General features: G+C 46.3%; 1 protein-coding gene across 1 annotated transcript in view; it reads right to left on the bottom strand.

Annotated features, from left to right (window-relative positions):
- The window catches only part of EPHB1 (EPH receptor B1), a 743,041-nt gene extending 717,800 nt beyond the window's left edge, over window positions 1–25,241 (bottom strand). Inside the window, exon 1 of the mRNA XM_006846598.1 lies at window positions 24,803–25,241. Within this exon, the coding sequence (XP_006846661.1) occupies window positions 24,803–24,860 (58 nt within the window). The 5' untranslated portion in view covers window positions 24,861–25,241. The remainder of the gene's footprint in view (window positions 1–24,802) is intronic.
- Window positions 25,242–25,551: the final 310 nt, after the last annotated feature.

Here is a 25,551-nt window from a genome sequence, read left to right as displayed (position 1 = left end):
CCCCCAGAGAGATGAATTGGCAATATGGCAGCATCAATGGGCTCAAGCATGGCAACAATAGTGAGGTTAGCCCAGGACTGGGCAGTGTTTCGTTCTCTTGTGCATAGGGTCGCTATGAGTTGGCATTGATACGATGGCGCCTAACAACAACAGTCATTTAATTTATCTTCTGCTATTTGTACATTATTAGTTACGTCTGATAGTGTACTTATGTCAATGGATAATTATTTGGAAGTAGGCCTTTCTTTTGAGGCATCTCTAGGTGGGCTCCAACTCCAACCTTTCGGTTAGCAACAGAGCACATTAACTATTTACACCACCCAGAGAGTTCACAATAAATATGCATATTCATTTATTCATCTATTCATTCAATCTTCTATTCATTCATTCATTTTATTTCCAGGATGCTCTGAAAGTAGGTTTTGTTCATTAGGACTTTTCACTCCTTCATTTTTCAGTGTTTATTTCCTAAGAACATGGATATTCTCTTACTTGACCACAATACAGTTATCAAACTCAGAAAATATAACATTGTTATAATACTTTTATCTAATGAGGCCCTCTCCCTCAACTGTGGGAGACCATATTCCCATTTTATCAATTTTTCAAATAACGTCCTTTACAGCAATTTTTTTCCAATAAATAAAAGCTCTAGTATATTACAAGGAGCTCTGGTAGCGTAGTGGTTATGAGTCGGGCTGCCAACCGCAAGGTCTGCTGTTCGAAACTACCAGCTCTTCCGCAGGAGAAAGATGAGGCTTTCTGCTCCCGTAAAGACTTACAGCCTCGGAAACCCTGTACAGGGTCGCTATGAGTCGGAACCGACTCCACGATACTTAACAACAACAGTATATTACAGGATCCAGTAAAGGATAACTAGTGATGTTTACTTGTCATGTCTTTAGCCTTCTTTATCTGAACCAGTTCCTTCAAGAAATGCTCAAAAGGAGGTTTGTTAAATTGGTTAAAGAGACTGCTTCACTCACACAAAGCTTTGTTGTTGTTAAGTACTGTCGATTAGGTTCCAACTTATAGTGAAACCTCGTATAGGATTTCCAAGGAGCCCCTGGTGGGTTTGAACTGACAACCTTGAGGTTCGTAGTCCAGTGCTGATCGTACAGCGCCACACCAGGAGTCCATACACAGAGCCTTAGAGCCTGGGCATCTCTGTTAAGGCAGATCCTAATACAGGAGTTGTCAGGGGACCTAACAAACTCCCTGGTGGTATAACAAACTCCCTGGTGGTGCACTGGTTAAACACTTGACTGCTAACTGAAAGGTTGGCAGTTCAAATCCGCCAGCTGCTCTGCAGGAGAAAGATGTGGTTATCTGCTTCCATCAATCCCAGCCTAGGAAACCCTATCCTATGGTATCACTCTTAGTCAGAATTAATTCAATGGCAATAGGTTTTTGTTTTGTTTTGTTTTTTAGCATGCTTTCATGTGAAGCCCAGACTTCCTGTTCACAGATGGCAAATTGTGTAGTAAGTCCAAAGATAACAGCACATAAAAAGTTTGGCCAGACCACTGCAAGGGCCAGTGTAGGTTTCTCCTAGGTGAAGCCCACGTTGGTTGGCAGTGTCAGCTGGTACTCTGAGACGCAGGACACAACAACAATGTTGAGTTCTTCCTCTCGGGAATACTATTTGGGCTTTCTGGAGCCAGTAAGTAACCTCTACAAGACAGAGGAGCACATGACATCAAACTATGGCTTCTCTTCCACTTCTCTATCCCAGATCAACTTTTCCTGGGAGGGGATTCCTGTGCCCTGCCTCCTCTATCCACATAAACCCTCCATTTCCTTTAAGAGGTACCCCCCTCCTCCAGAAAGTCATCCTGGTTACCAAAGATGACTCTAGTCTCTCTGGCTGATCTCCCACAGCACCAACTGTCTAGATTGTACCATTGACCACACATTGACTGGAATGCTGTTGCAGGCACTTGACTTTCCTTCCCAGTACTACGACTGGGAGCTCTGGTAGCGTAGTGGTTACGAATCGGGCTGCGAACCTTAAGGTCAGCGGTTTGAAACTACCAGCTGTTCCGCGGGAGAAAGATGAGGCTTTCTACTCCCGTAAAGATTTACACCCTCGGAAACCCTGTACAGAGTCGCTATGGGTTGGAACCGACTCAACGGCACTTAACAACAACAACTATGACTTAGCTCCTGCTACTTCCCACCCACAATATGCACCCTCACGTCTCTCCATCGCCACATGTTAAAGACACAGGTCATTCCTAAGTTTCCCCCTGGCAGGAGGTTCCTTCAGTGGCAGGCTCCTTGTCTGAATCATCTTCAGGATTCTCCCAGGCAGCACTGGGAGTATCGGTCTTGTCTTACAGCTCCTGGTGGATGTGAGTCTCCGACTGTATGACTTGTTGACACCAACATCACCCTCTCTCTGGGAGATCACATGCAGCAAGACAAAGACCCAGTGTGTCTACCCATCCCATCCATCCCTCCATCCATCCATCTACTCATCATTTACCAAGTGCCAACCCAGTACTAGTTTCTGGGATGGATTTTGGTTTTGTACATTAATTACTCTTATATAAATGACATGTTGGCAGCGTCAGCTGGACCCCTGGGACTAGGGACACAGCAACAATGCTGAGTTCACCCTCACGGGAATACCTCCTGGACTTTCTGGAACCAGTAAGTCACCTCTATAAGACAGAGGAGCACATGTCACCAAACTAGGGCTTTCTGCTGTTTCTCCATCCCAGTAACCTTAGATCAAAAAAGGGCCTGCACGTCCCAGAACCAGAAATAACACACCCTCAGTCTCATTCTCCTGCTCATGGACACTGTTTAAGTGCTTGTGAGAAGTGACGTGGGCCCAGCTGAGCACACTGCTTCTTAATGATACCACTGCAGGCTTTCACATCCTTGTCATGTGTCACCTCCCCCATGATTACTATGATCATGCAAATAACAGGAAAGATGGCTGGAGTATATACATCATCCCTGGCAATGGAAAGCCTGTGGAATCCCAGGTCTATCATTTAAGACTCATAAATAAGCCAAAGGAATTCTCCATGAATGAATACAGCTCAGACTGGAGCTACCAGGAGAAAGGGATGAGTGACCTGGGCCATCCAGTGCTCTACTGAGTGTTCCAAGCCCTGAGAGCTCTGGGCTGAACCTGGTTGTAACTCGCTGAGCTCAGTTTCAGACCACCCTTTCTCTGGCATCCCATGCAGAATCTCACCTTTCTTCAGAACCTAAAACCTAAACCCAAACCATACCTGTAATGAGAACACCTGGAGAAGGAGGAGCCTTGGTGCTTTCTAACTGATGGTCACTACCACCAGGGCACAGCTCCTGGCCACACTGGTGGGCTGGAAGCATCCTTTCCTTCATCATATTCAAAGGTATGGTGACAGTAAGTTTGGATCTTAAGATGACAAGCAAGAAAGAAACACATATTGGCACAATTCCAGATCACCTGAATTATAGTTTGCTCTCATGGCAAGAGCCCACTTTCTGAGTTCCTGGCCCCTGTACAGGAATGTACTTCTCCTCTAGTAACTGATAACTATCTTCATCAGAGAGTGAGACCCACCAGGAATGAGAACCAGCAGGTATCAACCTATGGGCTTTCCAGCACAACTTCACAAGCCAAACTCACACAGTATTGGGGGTGAAGAGTGGGATTACTCTGTTACCTCCAAACAACCATCTAAATTGATAACAGGCTCAGAATAGACACCCCAACAAAATTAACCAAAAAAAAAAAAAAAAAGAACAAATGATCTAATAAGCACCATTTCATCAAAGAAGCTATGTGAAAGGCTAATTAGCACATGAAAAAACACATCATTAGTCATTAGAGAAATGCAGATTTCAACCACAATGAGCTACTACCATACACCCACTGGAATAGCTAAAATTAAAAAGACTGGCATTACCAATTGTTGGTGAGGATATAGAGCAATTGGGCTCTCACACATTGCTGCTGGGAATGCAAGGTGGTACACCCACTTTAGGAGTCCTTGGATGGTACAAAATGTTAACACACTCGGATGCTAACAGAAAGATTAGAGGTTTAAGTCCACCCAGAGGAGCGTCAGAAGAACAGTGTTGTCAATCCACTTCCAAAGAATCAGTCATTGAAAACACTATGCACCATTCAACTCTGACGTATAGACGGTGCTCACCATTAGTCAGAACTGACTTAATGACAATTGGAAAAAAAAACCAGCGCCTTTGGAAAAACAGGTAGTTTCTTATAAAGTTAAATTTATGCTTACCATATTACTCAGGAGTCCTGGTATAGAGTTGTAGGATAAGCATTGAATTGCCAACTATAAGATTTTAGGGTCAAACCCATCAGCCACTCCTCAGAAACCCTACCCAGGGTCTCTAAGACTTGGAACCAACTTGATAGCATTTAACAGCAACAACTTATTACCCAGAAATGAAAGCATGTTCACACAATGGCATGTATACAAATATTCATAGCAGCTTTATTATTTATAAAGCCAAAATCTAAAAAGAACCAAATGTTCACCAACTGTTAAATGGGTAAAAATGGTAGTGTAGTGGTTACGAGTCAGGCTGAGGTTAGCTGTTCAAAACTACCAGCCATTCTACAGGAGAAAGATGAGGCTTTCTGCTCCAGTAAAGATTTATGGTCTAGGAAACCCTAGGCAGGGTTGCTATGGAAACCCTATACAGAACTGACTCCATGGAACACTACCACCACCACCAAACAATGGAATATTATTCAGCAATAAAAAGGAAAGAATTATCGATACACACAACAAATTGGTGCATGTCAAAAACATTATGACAGGCAATAAGAGACTACATACTACACAATCTAGAAAAGCCAACTCAACAGCACCCAATAACAGTAACAACTAGAGACCAGGGAACTCACGAGACAAGAATCTGATCAACAGTTGTCAAAGGCCAAGGCTTGGAGCAAGAGAATAATAGCAAAAGGACATGAGAAGAAATTTTAAGATAATGAAATGATAGCTACACAACTACATTCACTTGTCAAATCATATGGGATTATAATCTTATAATTGGTGAATTGCTTTATATGTAAATTAAACCTCAGTAAAGCTGTTTTATTTATATATATATATAAAATAGTAACAGACCCAGACTCAAGAAACTATTTCCACATCCAATGAAGCTGACATTCAGCAAGTACACACTGGCATAGCCATAAAACCAGGTGCTACTGAGTCGGCTCTCACTCATGGGGACCCCCTGTGTATCAGAGTAGAATTGTGCTTCATAGGGCCACAGGGTTGGTTGTTTTTTTTTTGTTGTTTTTTTTTTTTAGTTTTTATTGTGAATTGAGTGGTAGTTTACATGGGAGAACCAGCTTTACATTCATCCTATCGTCTTTCATTTCATTGCAATGACTACAATCTCCTCCATGCATCATCATTCAAAAGCATTTGCTTCCATTCCCTGTGGTTTTGTTTTTTGGTGTTGTTTTTTTTTTTTTCAAGAATATATAACCATTCAAGCCTGCCTTGCCAGCCATCAGCACATAAGACTCTCCAGCCGCTCCATCTCTCCACGTCATCGTCTCTACCTCCAACTCAGAATGACCCTGTATAGGGTTTCCATGGAGCGGCTGGCATAGTTACTGTTAAATACTGATATACCTTCCAACAAATCACACTACTTCTGAGCTTCGCCTGAGCCCAACCCCTACCCTGGATCCCCTTCCCAAGGCCTCTCCAGGACCCAGAGACTAGAGGGTCAGTAAGGGCCCTCCTGGACCCCATACTAAAGTAGACATGCTTTCTGACTGGTTAGTGACCTCACTTGGTAAAAATTACAATGAAAATAAAATGGTGAAAACTCTGCTCTAACTCAGTGAGGGCAAATCAAATTGCTGTGAGACTTATTTCATTTATATATCCTGCATTCTCAACAGGGGTGAAAATTGGTTGTTGGGAAAACAAATAAATCTTCATTATTACAATGGTTTGTGGCCTTCCAGAGGGCCTCAGTATATAAAATGTGGCATTAACATTTCATGGGGGTTAGGGGGTGTTAAGGAAAACAAAAGTCTCTAAAAAGGCTTTTTAATGAGGATGACAATGAAAAAGGAAGATCAAAGGAGAGTTAATGCATTTGAGTTATGGTGCTGTTGAAGAATAATGAAAGTACCATGGACTGTCGGAAGAACAAATAAATCCATCTTGGAGGAATTTCACCCAGAACGCTCCTTGGAAGTGAAGATGAGGAGACTTCATCTTGCTTACTTTTGACACATTATCAGGAAAAAAATCAATTGCTAGAAAAGAGATCATGATTTGGTAAAGCAGAGGGTCAGAGGAAATGAGGGAATCCAGGATCTAGACTAGCACAGAAGTTGCACCAATGAGTTCAAAGACTGTGAGGATGGCACACACCCAGGTTATGTTTCATTTTATTATGCAAATGGTTGTCATGAGTTGGCACCAACTCAACAGCAACTAACAACCATAACAATAGGGATGATCTTGTTTAGACGTAAGGATTCCTTGATTAGCAGAGCTGAGACGCTAGGATCCAGCCTCTAGGCCAGCAGAAAATTCTCGCCTGGAGATTTACCTATGCCGTGGGTTAGGTAGATGGCAGGAAATCTGCTGTAAGATAGTCTGAAGGACGGAGAAGCCACTTGTATCCTTGTGATCCTCTTTGGGAAAACAAATAAATCTTCATCATTACAATGGTTTGTGGCCAGTTACTCACTGTCCCTCCTATAAAATCCTTTACACCAACTCAAATCAGTCAACTCACACCAGGACCCCAGGCACTGTGTTAAACCGAGGCTATAAGAGGATGTCTCATGTACTATGGACATGTTACAAAGAGAGATCCATCCCTGGGAAATGACATCATTCTTGGTAAAGTAGGGAAAAAGAGGAAGACCCTCACGAGACAGACTGACACGGTGTCAGTGGGCTCAACATAACAATAGCAGATGGGCTCAGACATAACAGGACTGGGCAGTGTTTCATTCTGCTGTTGAATAGAGTCACTGTAAGTTGGAACCAACTCAACAGCACATAACAACATTAAGATGGCTACAAACAGGACTTGACATGCAGGTCTAGGAGGGAGACAAGTAGCAATCCAAGGACTTCCACCCCCTTTCCTCCTTAACACTTTACCTTTTTATCCCAAGTTGGAGTCCATGATGGCAGAACTGCACACAGCACATAAAAGTATTCGGCTGGTGCTAAGTAATAAAGACAACTTCCAAGGAGAAGAAATTCAGCACTGTAACTGACTGAGTTTCCTCTTTTGTGAAGCTCAGCCAAGCCAGAGCTTCCTTGGAAATAGCTTGCTTTATGATTATACATTATGACAATACTATAATTGTTCTTTCAGTCTTTTCCAGATATTTAATAACAATGTGAAGTGGGAGTCCCAAAGGTCAGTCCTACTATAGAATGAGCTGTATTTTCATTGTCCTTTACTGAATAGTGTTTTCCATTTACAAGGCCGTTCCATGCCAGTGAGTGCTGGTGGCAAAGGCCTATTGCTATTGCAAAAGCAGGACTGGGTAGTCTAATTTGAAAACTGATCAGGCACCATTGTCTATCTGCATCACTGGCATAAATACACACACACACGTGCATACACAGACACACACACCTTCACCTTCTTATGCTACCCACAGCTTCAAGCCCATGAATGGAAAGCACATCAACTGCCAAGACCAGAAAAGCAACGCAATACCCATATGTGATCTATTCCTTGGGAAATCACTATTGTGTTCTGAAGTGAAATTTCCTAGGATCTGAGCTGAGTAGAGCAGTATATTAAAAACCTTCTATAAATGTAGTCCCAAAACTCACAGTAGCTGACAAACGAGTCACCCTTACCAGGATGTGGCATGAGTGTGGAGCAAGAACTAGGAATCCTCAGTGTCTAGAGCTATTCTCTTTCCTTTGCCATGTTCTGACTGCTACCCAACCTTAGGGGGGTCATTTCACCTCTCTGAGCCTCAGCCAGCAGATCCATAAATTGGGCCTTATTCATTGCCTGACTGAAGACATGGGTGTCCTCCAATACTGAGATCCTGTGATTCTCTTTCCAAAAGCCTGTGCCTGAGGACAGCTTTCAGGAACCAATGGATTATTCAGGGCATTTCAGTACAAGGGTCTCTTAGAAGTCTGCATGCTCAGATAAGGATGGGAGGAATTGCATTATAATTCAGAATCCATGCAATGTTGCAAATAAGTGTGCTTCCTCCATGTCTGGGTTGGGTTCAGTCTGGTAACTCAGGCACCATAAAAGAGGGCGATGTATCCGGGACTGTCTGTGTCAGAGAGCAGCTTTGTACCTAATCCTGAAGGTAGGATAGTTGCTAAGGAACCATTGAGATGCAAATTAATTGGCAAATACTTAGCAGCAAGATATCAGAAAGGGGTGGGGAGGGGATGCTCTGAACAAGTTAGTCAGGTGAGGGAAAGGAAAATTATTTTCTTCTGATTGGAAAAAGAAAACCATGGGGTTTTCAAGCAGAGCAGCAGTATGGCATTGTGCTACTGTGTTGTTTTCTTTTTACTTTATTTTCTTTCTTTCTTTTTTTTTTTAATGCTTGGCTGGAAGTGGAAGGAAGTTGAAGTCAAAAGAGGAAATTTAGAAGGACAGATGATGCCTTCCTCTGATGAACTCTAAGCAGATCTTAGATGCCTCTCCAAGTGGGAAAGGCATCTAAGATATGCAGAAAGAAGTCTGCTAAGAATTTTTAAGATCTGTCATCTTATACAAGTCTCAAAACCAAGAGATAAAAGTACTTAGGAAACTGTGAATAAATATTCTACTGATGCAAAATAGAAATTCCAGTTGAGACTAAGCCATGATTGATCATAGTGGATAATGAGGGGAAATGAGCTATCTCATTGTAGAATGAGTTTGCATTTCTTTTATTCTTGTTCTCCACTGGATATCTGATTTAAATGCAATGGTTAGGTTAAAATGCTCTAGTAGCCATATTGGAACCCAGAAAGTTTCAGTGAAAAGTTATGGTCTCTCATCCACTGTTTTCTCCTCGTGCTCCAGATAAGAAAGAACCCCTGTTCCTTTGGAGTCCGGTTGAGATACCATAATCTTAAAACCATTTTGCCTTTAGCCAAACACCCCTGCTACCTGCCTGTTTATCAATTTGAGTTTGGTCATGATGATCAGAAATATAGGGAACATCATTATAAAGAAAGGAGCCACCCACCCAACTGAATTCCATCTCTACTTCCTGGGTTTTTACTTTACATCACCTTCAGTTTCTCCAGCTTTCTCCACATCTTCAACTGGCCCGTCCCAGACACAGCCACCTCCTTCTACCCTCCAGAGTAAATACTCTTTACTCTACAAAGCCTCTCATGTTACATGATTCAGTTTTCACAGGAAAGTTAGAATGGGTATTGTGGACTGTTGTCCATCTAGCACTCATATGTTTCTTCTGACATTTGTAGGGGGCTGCCCTCCCTGCTCTCAGGACAGGAAGTTCATTCCCAGGGAGTGGGTGTTCATTGACAAAGCATGGGCCAATGACATCATCTTAATGATAGAATCTAGCTCATGAAGAGGCTCAGGACCCACTTAAGGGAGGCCAAGGAGACAGAAACTCAAAGTGCTTTGTTAGAATAATGAGGGTGAGACTTTCTGTTTATGTTTCAAATTATGAGGGCATGAGTTTGAGGTAACCAGTCACATGATCATTTCATGGGAAAGCCTGTCTGCTGATGCGGTCCTCATGAATCACTCATGCTGACTCTTCTCCATTTGCCCCTTCAAATCTATTCTCTACCTTTCTTTGCCCTAATTGGTGCCTCAGGAGATTGACCTCTGAACTGCACCAACCAGACTTCCATGTCCTCTGCCTTCTTGTTGAGTTCTTCCAGGAGGCTTACTGGTAGGAGATGAAAGCATGGAGGAAAAAGAGTTCGGGGAACAACAACCTCCCACCTCCTCCACTCCTTGTGCAAGTCTGAATAGCAGCTTCATTTCTCTATCTCCCGCAAGGGAGCCCCTCTCCTCCATCTGCAACTTCTACCAGGCCCTGAGGGCATCATCATCTTCTCCCCTTGCCCCTCTGACCTTGGGGAGGTCACCCACTGTTGCTGGTCTCTGGGTGCATCTTCAACCTTATGGGGTCCCTTAACTCTGTTCAGCCCTTTGTAAATAATCTCTTCACTAAACTCCCCTCAATTAACCTTTTGAGGGTACCATCTGTTTCTTCAAGCAACTTGGGTGATACAGACAAGGAGCAAAGGAATGTAGAGGGAAAGGCTGGCTTCTCAGCAGACAGCACTGGTACCCTGAATTCAATCACAGCCTAAGTCCTGACTGTCCAGTAATACCAAGTGACAGAAGTCATCTCCCACCCTTTGTTCTTCTCTATTTTAAGTAGAGCACTTATCACTACAATCAAAAGACATAGCTAATAAAATAGGTAAAGCTGCTGGAGATCCCTGGATGGCCACCTTCATGAGGCAGGGAATGGGATTAATTATCAGTCTTCGTGTCTCTAACAAAATTCTATCCATTCTCCAAAGAATCTCACACCTTTCTCTTTGTCCCTCTGTCTCTTTCTCTCTCTCTCTCTCGCATACACACAGCTTGCTTTCCAAATCCTTCTTATTGGAACTATGGCCCTCATTTGGTTTCTCTGATCAGCTCATTGTAATCACTGTACCACAAGTATCAAGTCTATCATACGTTCTGTTACAAATTGTAATTTGTGTGGTTCTGTTTCTCCCATGAGTCTGTTCATCAGTGAGCTCTCTGAAGAAGAGACCGTGTCTTCTTTGGCTCCATATTTTCAGTTCCAAGCACAATGTTTCTCAAGTAGTTGCTCAATAAATGTATTCTGAATGACTATTTATGAAACTGAGGGCTCCCTAAACAAACCTGACAGTCTTCTCATTCTGCGTCCACTTCCCATTTGCCTCTTGGAGAATTCAAGCTCTGAAATCTGGCAGTGGCCAGCCCTTACTTGGAAATTCAGGGATGGGGCTACATTATCTCTTAAGGCAACATATTCCAACTTGGTTTAGAAAGACTGGGAAACATTTGTAATCAAGTCAAAATCTATCTGCCATGTGGAATAAAGCTAAGCCTACTTGCCGTAAGCGTCCTTCAAGAGTCCAGAGAGGCCTTCCCTGCCCACTCCCCATTTTAAGTTGCTCAAGCCTACACCTGTCCCTCTCACTCACAACACCCTGTTTGCTTGCTTTATAACACTTCCTGTAAATTACATTGCATATGATTTGTCTTCTTGATAACGATCCCCCCTCACCCCCCACTAGTATCTAAGTTCCCCAGGACTGGAACACCGTGTGCACTGCTTGGCACATGATAGGAGAATAACAAATATTTCTTAAATTTTGAATGAATAAGAAGTATCATGTTTCCTTCTCCCACCTTAGTTGAAACTCCTCTCTTTCATTGTTGTTGTTAAGTGCCATTGAGTTGGTTCCGACCCATAATGACCCTGTATAGGCTTTCCAAGGAGTGACTGGTGAGCTTCAACTCCTGCCCTTGCAATTCAAACTGACTTTGCAGTCCAGTGTATTATCCCACAGAACCACAACAGGACTCCTCTCTATGTTGTTGTTGTTGTTATATGTCGTAGAGTCGGTTCTGACCCGTAGTGACCCTGTACAGGGTTTCTGCAGCTGTAAATCTTTATGGGAGCAGAAAGCCTCATCTTTCTCCTGCGAAACAGCTGGTAGTTTCGAACTGCTGACCTTGTGGTTCACAGCCCGATTCGTAACCACTACGCTACCAAAGCTCCTTACTATAGTCTTCTCTAAATCATTTTTGTTCTACAATTATTCCTGCAGATATTGTACAGTCATTCATTGCTGCTTAACAGACCAACCCAAAACTTAGTGGTTTTAAGCAAGGCTCTTTCATTCAAATATCCACTGTTTGATGCTGGATCAGAACTTTAGCTGGGGCTGTTGCCAGAACATCCATATATGGCCTCTCCATGGAGCCTGGCCTTCCTCACCACATGGAGCCTGGGTTCCAAGGACAAACATTCCAAGGCAGAAAGCTAGGTAACATTTTTATTATTATTATTATCATTTGTGGTTTAGCCTCCATAGTTGTTTAGCATCCGTTATGCTACATTCCATTCACTGCAATGAGCCATAAGACTGACTGCTATTTCAAAGGAGAATTACATACCCACATTCTCAAGCAAAGAATATCAATGAATTTTCAGACATGGTCTAAACCAGCACATAGGTCATATTTTTAAGTGTTTTGTTGCTGCTTTTTGAATTCATTAATACAACACCTCTTATATACCAAACAGGGGTGCTGGGAATACCATGAGGGTTCTCACCCTTCAACAGCTCATTGACAAGGAGAGGTGGAGTGGCTGGGGACTGCAGACCCAGAGAGGGAGAGGAACTGTGTGCTGATGACCAGGGGTCAGGCTTGCAGGGTATACCCTTTGGTTGTTTGATGATGCATGGAGGGCATTGTAACCCCGGCAATGAAACGATATACGATGGGATGAATGTAAAGCTAATGATCTCCCATGTAAACTATCACATAACTCACAATAAAACATTTTTTAAAAAGAAGACTAAGGAAAAAACGATATACGATGGGATGAATGTAAAGCTAATGATCTCCCATGTAAACTATCACATAACTCACAACAAAACATTTTTTAAAAAGAAGACTAAGGAAAAAAAAAAAAAAAGAGTGGGATACCCAGCAAATAAATACACAACAACAGACTAGTATAGGGTATGTTTCCACACAGGGGCCCAGAGAATCACCTAGTCCAGCCTGGGATAGGCCTAAGGAACCTTACAGAAAGAGATGACCACTACAGTGCATTCTGAGGAATAATTTAGAGTTAGTCAAGAAAAGAATGAGAATTGCAGTCAGCTGCATACCCAGAGACATACAGCAGCAAAGAGGCAGGTGAGCTTCAGCATGGATGGAGAAAAGGGGCTGCTAAGCATGTGTGCACCTGTGTAGCACATGTGCATATGGGCATGTGGTATGTACATATGTGCCTGTGTGGAGTCAGGCAGGAGCAGCGGGAGGACAGAGAAAGAAGAGCCAGAGAAGATGCTAGGGAGGTAGTGAGGGATTTACACACATTGTGGCCCAGGGTGAAACCAAACACCAAGGTATGGTCTGACCAATGCCTGCCACGGGCCACTGGATGCCTGCCCAAAACTTATGATACTGATGCTATTGAGACCCTCTTCCTTGCCCTGAAGCTTATAATCTGTGCCCACCCACTCCACCTGGATGAAATGCCAAAGGGCTGAGAGCCTCACTGGGTAGTCTCTCCCATTCAGGCCTCCTGGTCCTGTGACAGTGCCTCTCAGGAACAGAGGCCCACAAGGAGCTGGCACAGAGAGTTCAACAACAGGAGCATACGTGAAACCACATGGAACAAGGCCACCTCTGCTTCCCCCTGCCCCCCCCCCATGTCCCCGTTTAAACTCACCATCCAGCTCCAGTCTCAGTCTGAAAGAGAAAGCAAATGACAAAGGTCCTACCTTGATGTGCTGGAAAAATGGCAAGTGGAAGACAACAGAACAATTAACTACAGGACCCAGCTGCCTCTCACAGATAAGGCATTTTCTCTGCTGTCACTGTCCATGAAACCATTTGCAATTATTCCTAGTCCTCCTGCTCAGCCCTTTCCAAAGTCACAGCCCCAAGGGGGACTTCTACTGTCCAATGAGACTAGGATGCTTCAAGGATTCTCTCTGCTCCACACCCACAGGTCCAGCCACATCCAAAGTTGGTGCAAAATCCCAGTGTTCTCTGATGCCATGAAGACTACATCCGTCCAGAAGGACTGGATCAGGCAGAGTTCAACCAACAAGGTGGGCCCAGACTCACAGCAGTCAAGGCCAGGTCTACAAGGAAGAAGCCAGAGAGATCCTCAAAGGAGAAGCCCTGTAGCTAGCACTTCCTCCAGCAGGTAGGCCTGTGGAGCCCCAGGAGACCTGCACAGAGAGCCTGCTCCCACCATCCCACCACCAAGATCCAGTAGCAGATACCATACTGCAGCTTTCTGTACAACACAGCTCCTCAAAGATGAGAGTCAGATGGACATGGGGTGAAAAGAAGACCAATAATGACCACAGTAGGACGCTGACTTGTGGAGAACACATGGGAGAGGCAATGTACAAACAGGAAAAGAAAATGCAACCCAAGAAGAAAAACACTTTTCAACTCCAGCTGTGGACACAGGATGTTGCAGCTCCAGAAAGCACAAGAAGAGTCTAGCCACAGGGGTTGGCATGCAGGAGACAGAGACACAATGTCTGATACCTTTGAGGGAATCCCACAGGACAATGGGTAAACAGCTGGTGCTTAATAAGTGCCCCTGGGTTTACTCTCGAATAAGCAATGTTGAATGGAAAAGGCACTGAACTGGGGGAGTCAGAGGCCTGGGGAGTTGGACAAACTTGGGTTTGAATCTTAGCTCTTGAGCCAGTAAATTAAACTCTCAAAGCCTCAGTTGTGACATCTGCAAAATGGAGAAAGAATGCTGACATAGTAAGGGGATGGGAGTCAACAGTTCAAAGGGACCATTCCAGGTCTTTCTCCTCTGGCATAGCAGGGTGGGTTTGAACCACCAGCCTTTCACTTAATAGGCAAGAGCACACCATTAGAACCACCCCAAAACCACTAACCCACGGCCATCAAGTGGATTCTGATTCATAGTGACCCTTTAGGACACAGTAGAACGGTGCCATAGAATTTCCAAGGCTGTATTCCTGCTGTGGGTTTTGAGATAGTAAATCTTTATGCGAGCAGAAAACCTCATCGTTCTCCTACAGAACATCTGGTAGGTTTGAACTACTGAACTTAGAGTTAACTGTTGTTGCTAAGTACTGTACTGTCGAGCCGGTTCCTTCTCATAGCAACCCTGTATAGGGTTTCCGAGGAGCAGCTGGTAGGTTTGAGCACCTGACTTTGTGGTTTGCAGTCCAGTGCTAATCTTACAGTGCCACACCAGTAGTCATGTGTTTATTCTCCACTGTCACCAGTGCACCCACCACCCAGGGCTCTGGTAAGTGTGGAAAGAGTAGATGGTAACATAGTCTTATTCTGACTCTAGCTCTGCCAGATTGTAGGATTCCCAGCAAGCTCTTTCCATTCCCGGAAACTGGTCTCCTACTCTGGGTATGTTGAGACTGTGGGAACAAGAATGACTCCTTGCTGACTCCCCAAGCTTAAGTAGCCCCATAATCAATCCCAGGGATGGTAGAGGCTACAGCGTCAGGCTCCGGCTCCCCTTCTCTTCCTCCCTCTCCTTTTGGCCACCTGCCTCTGCCCATTTCTCTGCTTATTATCACCTCCACTAGGGGATGGAAAAGCAGAGCAAGGAGGTTAAATTCAAATCAGTCATTTTATCACTTGCTGCCAGGAAATGGGGAGGAGGGAGGAAAGATGAGGGGCCTCAGGTGCAGTCAGTGGGCAGAAATGAGTCCTGGTAATTCTCAGGAAATGTCCTCTCTGTTTTCATGTTGGTCCAGTTCTGCTACAGAGAACATTGGGAGGACCTTCCATTAGGGAACAGAGTGAGCTCCTTAAGCAGCTGCTAATGGTGTTGTCTGATTTTACTTAACCCCCAAAACATTTGTACTAGCCATAGAGGGAGAAAGCAGGACCTTCCTTCCTCATCATCATCTTTTTCCCCTTTAGCTAATAGATGACCCTGAAATTCTAGTCATCAGCAGGGTCATTACAGTGAAGGCCTCCGGGGTCTTGAGCTGGGGGCATTCTCTCCACAGGGCTGAGTGCAACTCCATGTTTACTGGGGAGTGAACAAGGGAGTGCATAAGATGTCTTTCCTGCCTTAGAACACCAGCATCATAAAGAAATGTACCCACTTACTAGCCAGTGGAAACGAAAGCATCACATTCACAAAAGTAGAAGCAAACTTAGGGAGGTACCTGACATTACCACAATGTACCATAGGAGTCTGTGACTTCCATACTGTCTGACTGTCTGTTCACCACCTACACAAGTCTGGACCTCTGCTGGACAATGTGGGGGCAGGGGGGATGTGTGGCCAGAGTAGAGTCATTCCTTATGGAGGATACTAGGGTAAGGAGTCCTTCTTGATGCTGGCCAAGCTAACTCTGACTCAACTCTCTGAGATTTCTAATGCCTGAAAATATTGTCCTGAGTTTCTATCTGCATTATCACCACACTCCACCCCTGAACTCAGCAGCTTCTACCTCTAGTCTTGGACCTGCAGAGATGATACCTGGCCCTTCTCCAGTCTCATCCATATGACCTGCGGATGTTTTCCCAGTGTGATACTACTTTACATCTTTCAGTAATAACCACTCTGTACAACCAGTAGTCACCTAGTCAATTCTGACTCATGGGAACCTTAACTGCACCAAAGTAGAACTGCTCTCCATAGGGATTTTAAAGGCTGATTCTGCAGAAGATCAATCTTTCTTCTAAGGTGTCTTGGGGTAAAGTTGAACATCCAACCTTTCTATTAGCAGCTGAGCATGTTAATTGTTTGTGCCACCCAGGGACGACAGGCATTCTCTGTTGTCAGGTGCCATTGAGTCAATTCCAACCCACAGTAACCCTATGGAATAGAACTGGCCCCACAGGGATGCCTAGACTGTAATCTTTTTAGGAGATCTCTAGGTCTTTTCTTCCATAAAGACACTGGGTGGATTTGAACTGCTAACCTTTCAGTTAACAGTCAAGCAATTAACCATTGTGCCATCACGGCACTCTAGGTTTTGCCTTTTGAGGCTACGCTCTGTTCTGCTTTACAATCAACTTTCCATCCTCACATCTGTATCCACAATTAGCCAGGTGGTTCCAATGCCCCAGAGGAGACTTTATCTACAACTGCCAACCCTTCCCTGCTCCTAATCCTGAATCTCTCTCTCCACCGTTCTAACCTCTCCCACCCTACATCCCTGTTCAGTCTGATTCTACAATGGCCAGTGAGGGAGAGAGTTAACTGTGCATCTGGTCACTTCCTGTGTCTCAAGTCAGATGGAGAGTTTTCCACTTACAAAGAACTAGCCCTCGCCCTCTCCTGCCAGGGTGTTCCGTTTTGGTCTTTCTCACCCTGAAGAGGAGTGACCAACCAAAAACACCAAGATGGATCTAAGACATCAGGAGGCAAGGGTCTTTGATGGAGCTGGTGGCCCTGACCTGGTCACCAATGTCTTCCCTCTAAGCACAAACAGAGGAGGGCCCCACCTATTGCTCTAATTGAAATGCAATCTGTAGAGGGAGCTGAGAACTTTCTCATGCAAAATTTTTCTTTTAAATATGAAATCTCTCCCTGGGTGTTACTTTATTATTATAGTAATTTCCTCAGAAGGGCAGACATCCAATGATCTGTTTCTCTACAACATTTGGAGACACAAAAATCTGATGGAAATATGCAGGTTGCTTAAGTGGCTAGTGCAGAAGAGGGAGACATAAAGGGAGCTCTTCCAAAGAATGTAGACTGCTGCTCTAGTAGTCCAGGTGGGGGCAGACAAGGACCTTACATGCCCACTCTTCCATTCCCAGAATGCATTCCATATCCAGATCCATGTCTGCCAGTGAGTTCTTCCTTGGGATTGCTGGGACAGGGAGAGGAGCAGCAGTGTCAGCTTTCTACTGGGCTCCTGATTAGAAGTCAGCCTGTGGTGCAGGTCCCCAGGTCTAGAACTGTGTGTGATAGGGTGGGGACAGGGTTAGGGAGTAGATGGAAGGGGCAGGAAGAGAGCTACCTGGAGACCAGTGCTTGCTATGATTGGTTGTGATTACCTGACTGAACATTTCGTTCATCTCCTCTCCCATGACCATAGAACCTGGAGTGGGGAACCAAGTGGCCAAAGACTGTAGCTGAGTTAGCACCAGAACTCTTCCCACTCATGAGTTCAAGCTGGTCTGACCCTACCTTCATTCATAAGTTGTTAAGTACCGTGGAGTCGGTTCCGACTCATAGTGACCCTACACAGAGTTTCCAAGGCTGTAAATCTTTACGGGAGCAGACCGCCTCATCTTTCTCCCACGGAATAGCTGGTAGTTTTGAACTGCCGACCTTGAGGTTAGCAGCCTGATTTGTAACCACTACGCTACCAGAGCTCCTTCATTCATATAAAGCCAATAAATGTTACCACTTGTAATAAAGTGGAGTAGTCTTGGACAGATGGGAGAAAAGTGTAAAGTAAAATTCAAAACCATAAAAAAAAAAAACAGACTTACAGTTCTAAGAGTGACTGGTAGAACCTCTGAGACTGTGAACCTTAGATACCTTCAAGTCTGACACTGAACCCACCTTTGAGGCTCACCTTGCAGCTAAATAGCAGACACTCAGGAAAAATGCATTCCTCAGAAAAATCATACCAAAAGGGCAGCGTTTGCCCAAAAGCAAAGCTTAAAAGGCAGGAAGGAGAAAAACAGAAGGACAAATGAAAACAGGGAACCCAGGGAGGAAGGGGAAAGACTGTTAATACATAGAGGGGATTGTAAGCAATGTTCCAAAACAAACTGTGTATAAATTATTGAATGGAAAACTAATTTGCTCTGCAAACTTTGGCCCAAACCACACACATACACAAAAGATAATAGAACAAAACAAACGGCTACACCTTTCACATAGCTTTCTGAAATTAAACATAGAAATCTACAATGTGTAAATGCACATGTTCCAGATGAAAATTGATTTTAAAAAATGTACAACCTCAAGGCATACACTGGTAAAGGTAATGAACTACAGGAATAACTATCCTATGGGACATCAGGTAAAAAAAATAAAGTCACATATTAAAGTGTGTGTTGGGGGGGTGGGGAGGAAACAGCTTTCCCACTGCTGAAATATAAAAAACAATAAGCAATGACTTCAAGTTGGAAAAATAGAACACAAACTCCTGAATGTTAAAGCTGCCTGGGTTCAAATCTGGACTTGGCCATTGATTAGCTTCAGCGGTCAAATTATTTAACTGCTCTGTACTTCAGCTTTTTCACCTGAAAAAGGATCTTTATCAGATAATACCTCTCTGATATGTTTGCTGTAAGGATTAAATGAATTCATTCATGCAAAACATCTAGAAAATCACCAGCCACCTAGTGTATTTGCTATTAACAGCAGTTCCCAAATAGATGGGTGCCAGGCTACCAGCGTTTCAATTGCCTGGGTCTCTTGCTAAAAATGCAGATGCCTAGGGCATTCTAACTTGGTAAGCACAGGGTGGGTTGTTGTTGTTGTTGTTGTTAAGTGCCATCGAGTTGGTTCCGACCCATAGTGACCCTCTAGATGGTTTCCAAGGAGCGATTGGTGAGCTTGAGCCACCAACCTTGCAGTTCAAACTGACTTTGAAGTCTAGCACATTAACCCACAGCGCCACACCAGGACTCTACTACAGGGTGGGTAAGGACCTAGAATTTCTGACTGCAGTCAAGTTGAGAATCATTGTCCTAGGCAGTATTGCTAGGAAGCACTGACACGAGGATCTTCTGGGGAGCCCATTAAAAATACAGGTTTCCAGGGTCCACCCAGATCTGCTGATCTGTTAGGATTAGGGCCCAGGTGTCTGTCACAAGATGTGTAGGCAGTTTGCGAACCACTGCCCAAGATGAAATGCTCCTCCTCTGACTTTCAAAATTGCTTCTACCCTTTGCCCACAGTGGAGAAGCATTATCCTTTTGAATGTCAGTGCTACTAAGAATTCTCAGGAATTAGCTGTAGATGAGGGTTTTAACTTAATAATATAAATGTGTCTTTGATTCTATTAGCATCTTTCTGTCTTTTTTAAATGATTAGAGTGACTATCCACACTGCTAGTGATTGAATTGTGTCCTTCCAAAAGACACATTGTATCACTCAGAAAGATGCATTGAAGTCCTAACCCCTGGTACCAGTGAACACGCAGGGTCTTTGAAGCTGTTATTCATTTACATGCCGTCATTCAGGAGTGGGGTTGGTCCTAATCCCATCTGTGTGCGATCTCATAAAAGAGAACTAACAGAGAGAGAGAGAAGCATGAAGACCATGTGACTATGGAGGTAGATGCAACACAAGGCATGCCAAGTAATGCCCAGGGATACTAACAAGTATTGTCAGAAACCTCCAGAAGCTAGGAGACAGACATAGAACAGTTTCTCCCACAGACCCCTCAGAAGGAATCGATATGACCAATGCCCTGAACCTCCTGACGTGTGAGACAATAAATTTCTGTTCGGTGACGTTCCCCACATTGTGGTATGCTAAACCCACTTAGACTTCTGTTGTAAAGCTGGAATAAATGGGCATCATAACTCACTGGACAGGGCAAGTCATTGTGGCCAAGGCGGACTGGGAGACTTTCCACAAGCCACATACTTAGGAAATGAAAAAGCCAGGTAGAGTATTTTTGCTTTGTGATCCTGCCATTTGCTTCCAAACTATATTGATTTCAGTCCTACCCGCATTGTCAGACCCCATTCCTGACCCTTCAACTCCTTCCACTGCACCGAGTTCATAAATTAATGCAACCAATTAGAGAACAGGAAGTAACAGTAAAGGGGGGGGGAGGGAGTGTTCACACACCAGATCCAGAGAAAGGGGGCTCATGATGCCTAAGTCTTCCAGCACTACCTTTTCTTAGATGCTATTTGCCTTAGCAGAGATGACTTCGTAATAAATAATTTTTTTTTTTTAATAACCATATCATGCCTTTGCCTTATGGGCTTTTCCTAAAGTATGTATTGGTCATTAGAAGCCATGCCTGTAAAGGGTCAGGGTAGAGTCTCTGAGATCTGGATCTGCACAGACTGACAATGGGCAGGAGGGGATAAGCCTAGTGCATACCCAGGATCACTTAGTGGGGCTGGAGCAGGACTCTATGTGGCCCTGTTTGGAGGCTTCACCAGTTACCTGCAATTTGGCTCCACCTACCAGAAGGTTTAGGATGAGGCTGGGCCTCCTCGCAACTTTTTATTGTTTACACTGGGAAGCCTTTTCTCAACCTATCATCCAGAGTCATACTGTTCTACCCTCACCATCATTCCCCAAACATTGAGCAATAACAATCTTTCCACACTGCACACAAAATAAAATCAGCTAATGGACAGAATTTTCTCAAATTAACTTTTCTTTCCCAGACATGTTTTTTTAAAATCTTTGGCACCTGCTACTGTGTGTAGGCTCATGCACAGTCATGGTACCCAAACAGAAGACACGCAGTAAACAAATATCAACAGAAAATGCAGAAACAGCTAATCAATGCCTAGTCTAGAGGTCTGTGTAGTAGACGCATGAGCTCGGGGTTCTACCACAGATGTGTAATAGAGACTTGACTCTGTCCAAACTTTGTGCAACAGAATTAAAGGCCCTGAGTAGATCAAGGTAGAATGTGCCACAAAGGGACAGTAACTAAAGTCAACAAGAGCAAACTCCCTCCTGAGAACCCATTGTCAAACCCTGAAACATCTACCACCCAAACCCCTGTGGACATTCAAGGGTGCCAAGTCCAGAACTTTGCTCTGGGTTACCCCAAAAAGCAGTCTTCCTGGAGGGGCTCTGGTCAGCCAGTATCTTACATGCTGAGCCCACCAGCAGGTGTATGGTCATTGTGCTATAATTGGGTTGCTGCCTTCCAACATGCTTAGTTCAGGGATGCCCACTCTGAGAGAGTGCTATCTGCTGCTGTAAGCCCAACGTGGCCATGTTGTTGCAGAAGCACCTTGGGAGAATTCCAGACTCCATCCCGAAGAGCACAAGTCTAGAGGCAGCTCAGAGAAAGAGGTGGTTACTGCCCCTCCATGCACACTAGCAGTCTGATCTCAACAAGCTCCCAGACCCAGTGTGAAAAGACATCAGCTTGAAGAGCCAGTTGTTTGTCCAGAGGCCTGGCTGTATCCAGAAGGCCAGAGGACGTCAGCATCCGCCTCCACAGCCTGCTCTCTCCCCTCTGAAAATAGACTTTAAAAGCCCCAGAGAGTCCTTTCCTGGCTGCACAGACTGGTCTCCCCACATAGAGCAGACTGGGAAAGGGGAAGGGGAAGAAAGGAGGGGAGGAAAAGGAAGCTCCCTTTCAGGTTGCTTTTCCCACGCCAAGCCAACCAGCTTGGGGCCTATTCCCTCTTGAATCAGAGCATCCCTCACCTCCAGCCAACACCCAGCCCTTGCTTCTCTCAGGCAGAGGGTCTCTGCCTTCCTCTGGCCACATTTTCCCACTTAGGTTGTGGTTGCTGCTGTCCCTTTGTCCTGGCCCTGTCTTGAGCTTACGAGCTGCTGGCATCAAGAGTTGCTTGTCCTAGGTGGCAGGCCCATGGAAACTCCAGGGGAGATCCCCCACCCCAAGGGTAGAGAAGACAGAAGGACAGATACACAAGTGGCTGACAACAGCAGGGAGAGCCATCGTCTGGCCACATCTGAGTTTAGGAAGGATCTGCTATCTGTGTAGGCAGCTCATTGATCCACTTTTCTGATAATTATTCCTCACTCATCGCAAACCAAATGACGCGGGTCCCAGCCTACTACTCCGGCAGGCGGGAAGGCGTCTCTATGTGTGGAGAGTAGAAAATTAACCTGCCTCTGTTCATTCGAGGAGAGAACGGAGTGAATGGTGTGTACTATCACTGCGCACTGAGCGGGGACGACGGGGCTGCTTTAATATTCTGCTGAATGTGGCGATTCTTTTAACCCTTGCTGGAGAGATTTTCGGCCCAGCAAGTCAGAATGCTTTGTGCCAGGCCACCAGCAAAGTTTTCCGGGCTGAGTGGTCAGAAAGGGCAATAGCTCCAGCTGATAGAGCCCTGTAGACCCGGCTGTGTGCCATCACAACCTTACCCGAGGACAGCGGAAGTAGAGAAGCAGACAGGGAGCTCTCACTGGCTAAGAAAAGGGGTTTAGAGACAAAACCGCCCTCGTTCAGAGCCTAGTGTGCCCCCATACACTTGTTCTCCGTCTGTATGTATTGATAGGGACCTAATGCCAACACCATGAGGCACTCAGAAAGTGGGCTTTGCTGGCCCAGTGGGCCCATCTACTCCCTGAGGCCCAGCTTCAGGTCCTCTGGAGGGAAAGGGGGCACAGACCAGCAGGGCAAAACCGTCCAAGATGTCCATGACACCGCCTCAGCGCTAGAAAAGTACAGTCTCATGGCACATTGCAAATGTTGGTTCACTCCGGAGGGTTATCTTGCCCGGCTTGAGGATGTATATTTCCTTGAATTTCCTTTCTTTCCCTTCCGCTCCTCACACCTGCAGTTCTGCAAGTCAAACCTAAGCATCTCTGTGCCGGGGTGCTGACTGGGTTTAACATGTCTTTAATCACCTGCGCATTCCAAAAGACAACCCCGGCGCAAATAAATATCAATAGCGCGAGAAGGCAGCAAGCAGCGGAGAAAAGACAAAAAGCCACTTTCAGAAGCAAGCGAGAGCTTTCTAGGTATTAATGCCGCATCCCGCGCTGCCACCGAAACGAACGTTGGAGGGGACGGTCTTTGCCAAAAGAAGAGAGAATCTTAGCTGCGCTTCAGGGCCCCTGAGTGTGCCCGTCTTTGCTTGCAGAAGGGTAGCGCTTTCCGGAGAGGGCGGAAGCTTTGAACTATTGGGTTTGGGGAAGTTTCGCGAGTGGGAACAATTTCGCTAAGAACAGCTCGGTGGAAAGAGCTCCGAGCTCGGAACGCTGTGTGGGTGATCTGCGGCTGCATACCTTCCGCGGAGTCGCACCCGCGCCGGACACCCGGGTAAGAGGGGCAGCAAGCGGGGCTGCAGCCGGGCACGGCCTCAAAGTTGCTGCCCTTCGGTAACTCCAACTACGCTCTCCCGCGGAGCTGTGTTCTCGGGAAGGGCTCCGGCCGCCACGCGGTTGTGAGGGAGGTAGGGGGCGGGAGGCGGGGCGGGAGGTGGGCAGGGATTTCCCACAGGGATTCGCAGGCGCTGCCGAACGCCCAAGCTACCCGCTGCGCCAGGCTCTGAGCCCACAGATTGCGCCTCCTGGCCACGAGCCTGAGGCACAACCAGAGCTGAGTGTGTCACTACCCTTCGGCTTCCCGTGGCCCTATCTCCTTCCCGGGTGGTGAAGAGGCTATGAGAGTTTCGGCAGGGGCTCGACCACCCACCCCTCCCCTCCCACCACACACACACACACACACACACACACACACACATACGTTTCCGTGTTCAAGAGGTGACAAAGATGCCCACCCCGCCCCGACAGACTCGGTAAAGGTGTATACCACACTGCCCCAGGCTCCCAGATCACCAAACTGTCCCCTAAGAGTATGACCAATAAACTCAGCCCTTCTTCTCCGGCGGCCACTTGGTTGGAGGAGTGAAGGGAAACAGGGACGGAGTTTCTCAGGTCCCGGCGCGCAGCTCTTGCTCTCTGAGCTATTCGAACCCGAGCTGAGGAAAGGTAGAGGTGGCCGCGCGCGGCTGCCCCTAAGCGCATCCTTGCCGGGTATCAGAAGGGAGTGTGGGCAGGCGCCCGCACTCCAGGAACCAGATGGCCTGAGGCGCTTCTTCCTCCTCATCGCCAAGCTCCTTTCAGAGCTAAGGGGTGGCACCGCAATGCAGCGGGTTCCGCGATCTCTTAGTTGGACCGTGGGAGACCCGAACTGCCAGGGCGCTGGAGTATGGAAGGGGGCTTTGCGAGCTAGCTGCGAGAGAGGAGAGCCAGCCCTGGACGCGACCGCGGGTACCGCCCCCACCCCACGGTCGCCCGCGGCCGAGGCTCCCGGATAGCTTTGCCCTCCCGTCCTGGGCTACGAACAGCGGGAAGCAGCTGGGAAGCTCCGCAAGCCCCGGAGATCTGCAACCCGGGAGAAGCAACCACCAGCCGTCAACTTGCTCTGCGAGGGTACGTTACCTTCCATCGCGGACACTGCGGTTGCCAGGAGGAGCAGCAGGAGGCAATCCGTGGCCATCGCCGGCCGCCGGCCCGCGGGCCGAGCCGGAGCCTAGGCGGCCGCGCGGGTAAAACACCGCGTCCCGGGGTGCAGCTGTGCTCCCAGCCGGTGGTTTTTCGGTATCCTTTCGCGCTCTCGCCGGGACCGGACTCCCTGGAGTGCGGCGTGGGCGTGGGCGGGAGTGTGCGCGCGTGGGGTGGTGCGGGCGCGCGTGGGTGTGGGTGTGCATGTGTGTGTGTGTGTTTATGGGAGATGTGGGTGTGTGCGTGCGTGCGTGTGTGTGAGAGACAGAGGGCGAGGGAGAGCGAGCTGTGGAGAGCGCGCGAGAGCGTGTGCGTCCTGGTGTCACATAGCGAGCTACAGCGGAGCCTACGAGAGGACAGAGCTGGCCAGACTGACGGGGGAGGGAGTGGGATCCCCCACCATCAGATCTCTCCCCACCCCTAACACCTCCTGTCCAATCAAGGAATCAAACCTGCAAAATTCCCCCATCCAATCAGGCGCGAGCACCTCCTTACACTGGCATTGTTAGTTTAAGAAAAACTTTTGCTTGCAAGGCTGTGCGGGAGGGCTCCGAAGGCTCTAGGAGGGGTCCGGGCTCCCCCTTGTGGTGCTCTCGGAAAACCTCATTGGCAGGTTCTAGCTTTAAGGCCAGAGCCTAGCAGGCCTCTTCTGCAAGGAAATTTGTTGTTACGTGCCACTGAGTCGG

This window comes from Chrysochloris asiatica, unplaced genomic scaffold (assembly GCF_000296735.1).
Source record: "Chrysochloris asiatica unplaced genomic scaffold, ChrAsi1.0 scaffold00028, whole genome shotgun sequence".
Lineage (NCBI taxonomy): Eukaryota > Metazoa > Chordata > Mammalia > Afrosoricida > Chrysochloridae > Chrysochloris > Chrysochloris asiatica.
The sequence above is the reverse complement of the archived record's forward strand: the minus strand, read 5'-3'. Positions and strand labels throughout refer to the sequence as shown.